This window comes from Lonchura striata, chromosome 6, assembly GCF_046129695.1.
Source record: "Lonchura striata isolate bLonStr1 chromosome 6, bLonStr1.mat, whole genome shotgun sequence".
Classification (NCBI taxonomy): Eukaryota; Metazoa; Chordata; class Aves; order Passeriformes; family Estrildidae; genus Lonchura; species Lonchura striata.
Genome location: NC_134608.1, coordinates 5068169 through 5070990, shown reverse-complemented (window position 1 = coordinate 5070990; position 2822 = coordinate 5068169). Strand labels below are relative to the sequence as shown.

General features: G+C 48.3%; 1 protein-coding gene across 1 annotated transcript; it reads right to left on the bottom strand.

Moving 5' to 3' along the window:
• Nucleotides 1-1451: 1451 nt before the first annotated feature.
• Nucleotides 1452-2822, bottom strand: LOC144246451 (inositol 1,4,5-trisphosphate receptor-interacting protein-like 1). Its single transcript, XM_077783846.1, has one exon. It carries the CDS (start codon nucleotides 2820-2822, stop codon nucleotides 1452-1454), a length of 1371 nt encoding a protein of 456 aa, XP_077639972.1.

The window sequence follows — 2822 nt, the reverse complement described above, 5'->3', positions numbered from 1 at the left end:
CTCCAGCCAAATATTGGTCCTTCTCACAGCATTTTAATACCAGCAGTCCTTGGCTATTACCAACAGTTCCTGGTTGGCTCCACTGCAATACAATTATCAATGTTAGAGACTCACTCGTTGGTCCCTTATATTCTGAATAAAGAATCAAGAGCTCAAAAGGTCTCACTTTGGACACTTTACAGTTGCAACAGAGTGGGATTTAGTCATAGTAATGCTCCATCATTCAGGTATTTTCTCTGTAACTTTGTTTGAAGGTTTGTCAACAAGAATATTATTCCACTTGGGTTCCTAGTCAGAAAAAGTCAGCAAAGAAAAATAAATCAGCAAAGAAAAATAATTTTCCAAGGCTGTTCATTAAAAAAAAAATGTATTAGTTAGACAACTGTTAGTTCTTGGGAAAAAATAATGTTTCTGATACATTCAAAAGGAGCTTAATATAAATGGAGTTTGTCAAGGCTAAGGCCTAATGAGGATTTCTCAGATTGTAGTGTGGCCAGGGGTAGGGGGAGTGCATGACCACAATCCACCCTGCAATGGAAGTCATCTTCTCTGGGCCTCCACACAGTAGTCATCACTGGATGCTGTGCTGGGGAGACTGCCAAGACAACACTGTTATGGACAGGTTTACAATGAAAACTTCAAAGTAACAACAAAAAAAAGCAGGCCAGTTAATTAAAAACAAGTAAGCCTGTTTATTACAAACAGAACAACTGGAAGCCAAAGCCTCTGGCTAGTCCCGAGACTGTTTCAACAACTTAGTAGTTGTATACCTAGGAGCGTTTCCAAGGATACCAGCTCCAAGGAAAGACCCGGGTGTCACACACCCCAGGCCTTTTAAAGTCTCTGTCTTCTCTCCTGATTGGGGCGCTCAGGATCCGTGCTGTGATAGGTCTCTTTTTCTGTTGCTGACTGGCCCATAAATTGGTGCAGTCTTGGCCAATCATTTTGAGATTCTTCCTTCTTATTGGTTGGTCTCTCCTCCAGTCTTAATCCAAGCTGTGGCTGTGTTCTACGATGTTATACTTCTAGAAGTTCTCTGCCCACCCCCCCCCCCCCCACCAAAGATTGGCATTTCCTCCCTGGTTCCAGTCCCCTTTTAGGTATACACAACAGTATTGAGCTCTAATACAGCTAATCCCCTTACTTTGTATCCACAATATCCAAGTCTGCACCACACCCTGCTAACTACATTTCCAATTATAACTATTTGTATTAACAACAACCCTTTTTATACATACATTGTTAACAACATTGCACAAAAGTTTAAATTTTATTTTTTTGTTCATAACAACACTGTTGCTGCTGCTGATGGCAGAGTGCTGCTGCAGAGAAGCTTTTTATCTTCCCTTTCTGTATCCCACATTCCCCTCTCTTTTTCTCAGCGCTGTGAGGTGGTTTTCTGCTATGGACTGTGAGGCCCAGCAGCACAGCTGTGTGCATGATCACCTCTTTCAGCAGCCATTGCGCAGCACACTTGCGAGCCGACGCCGAAGATCCTGGTACTCGCTCATCGCCTGAGAGTGGGCAGCTGGATACTGTGCCAGCTGATGGAAGAGATTGGGTGGCTCAGCTGCTGTAATGTCCAGGGGCAAGCTAATCTCCTGAGGCAATCTCTTGTTGCCTATAATAAAGTGGTTAAGGCATTTCTTCTCCAGAGAGCAGCGCAGGTTCACACTGATATCTAGCAGGCGCTGCAAGAAATACCTCCTGCGCCATTGTGACACGGGGAGACTGTTCAGGAGCTGCATGACGATGGTCTTCAGGGTGTAGGTGGAAAAGCCTGTGCCCAGCAGAAGACGGCAGAAGAGCTGCAGACATCTCAGGTGCAAACTGTCGGGGGGGGCCTGCCTGGCAATGTGCTTGAAGAACTTCACCTCTGCCACAGCGTAAGTCTCAGGCCAAAAAGTGCTTGGGGTGTGTGCTTCCCTAGGCTGGCTGCTCACAAATATGTCAGAGTCACATCTGCGCACCCCGAAGAGCATCTCAATCCTGATGCTTTCTCCGCCATTGGTCACCTTGAATTGGCAGGAGCGTGTGGAGGGCAGCAGCGTTAAATGCCAGTTGTGCGACTGAGGCAAAGCTGGCCAGATTGCTTTCACCAGTTGCCGGAACCAGCGGGCAGTTTTGTGCACGTCCAGGTAGGAGTCGGTGCACAGGGTGTCTAGGAGGCTGGGATCCTGATTCCTCCTCAACTCCTCCTCGGGGTGGTGCAGGAAGCACAGCATGTTCTCACCCTGCTGCTGCCCCGTGCAGGTGCACTCCAGCTGCACGCGGACACGGAAGTTCCTGACGTGCCTCTGCCCTGCGCCGTCCAGCTCCAGGTGGAAGCTGTGGCCTCGAGGAGGAGTCATGGGTATGAGCACACGGTACACCACATCCTGCTCACGGGGACTCCAACCTTCAAAGGCACTGCCCACCCCGATGGCTCGGTGCAGGACTGGGTAGAAACTGTCAGACAAGACATGCCCAAAGTAAATTGTATAATTGTCCATCAAGTCTATAATCCTCTCACAGTCTGTCTCCAGGTCCTGTACAGGCCACTGTATGCGCTCATCTAGAAGCCATGTGAGATCATTGTCAGAAATATGGTTTTCTTCATCTTCCTCTCTACTGTTCTCTGCCTCATTGCTCCTGTTCCTCCAGAAAAAATAGATTCCCAAGAGAAGGACAAAAAGTCCAGCAACAACCCAGACCTGCCGGGGCTGCATAGCAAATCGGAGCAGGTCTCCCCACGCCCCTCCACTCTGCTTCAGGGTGAGCTGCTCCACCTCCTGCTCCAGCTGAATTCTCTTCTGCTCCAAGTGCTTCGCACGCAGCTCCAT

Coding starts and splice junctions, on each gene's coding strand:
- LOC144246451 (XM_077783846.1), bottom strand. CDS start 2,822: ATGGAGCTGCGTGCGAAGCACTTGGAGCAGAAGAGAATTCAGCTGGAG.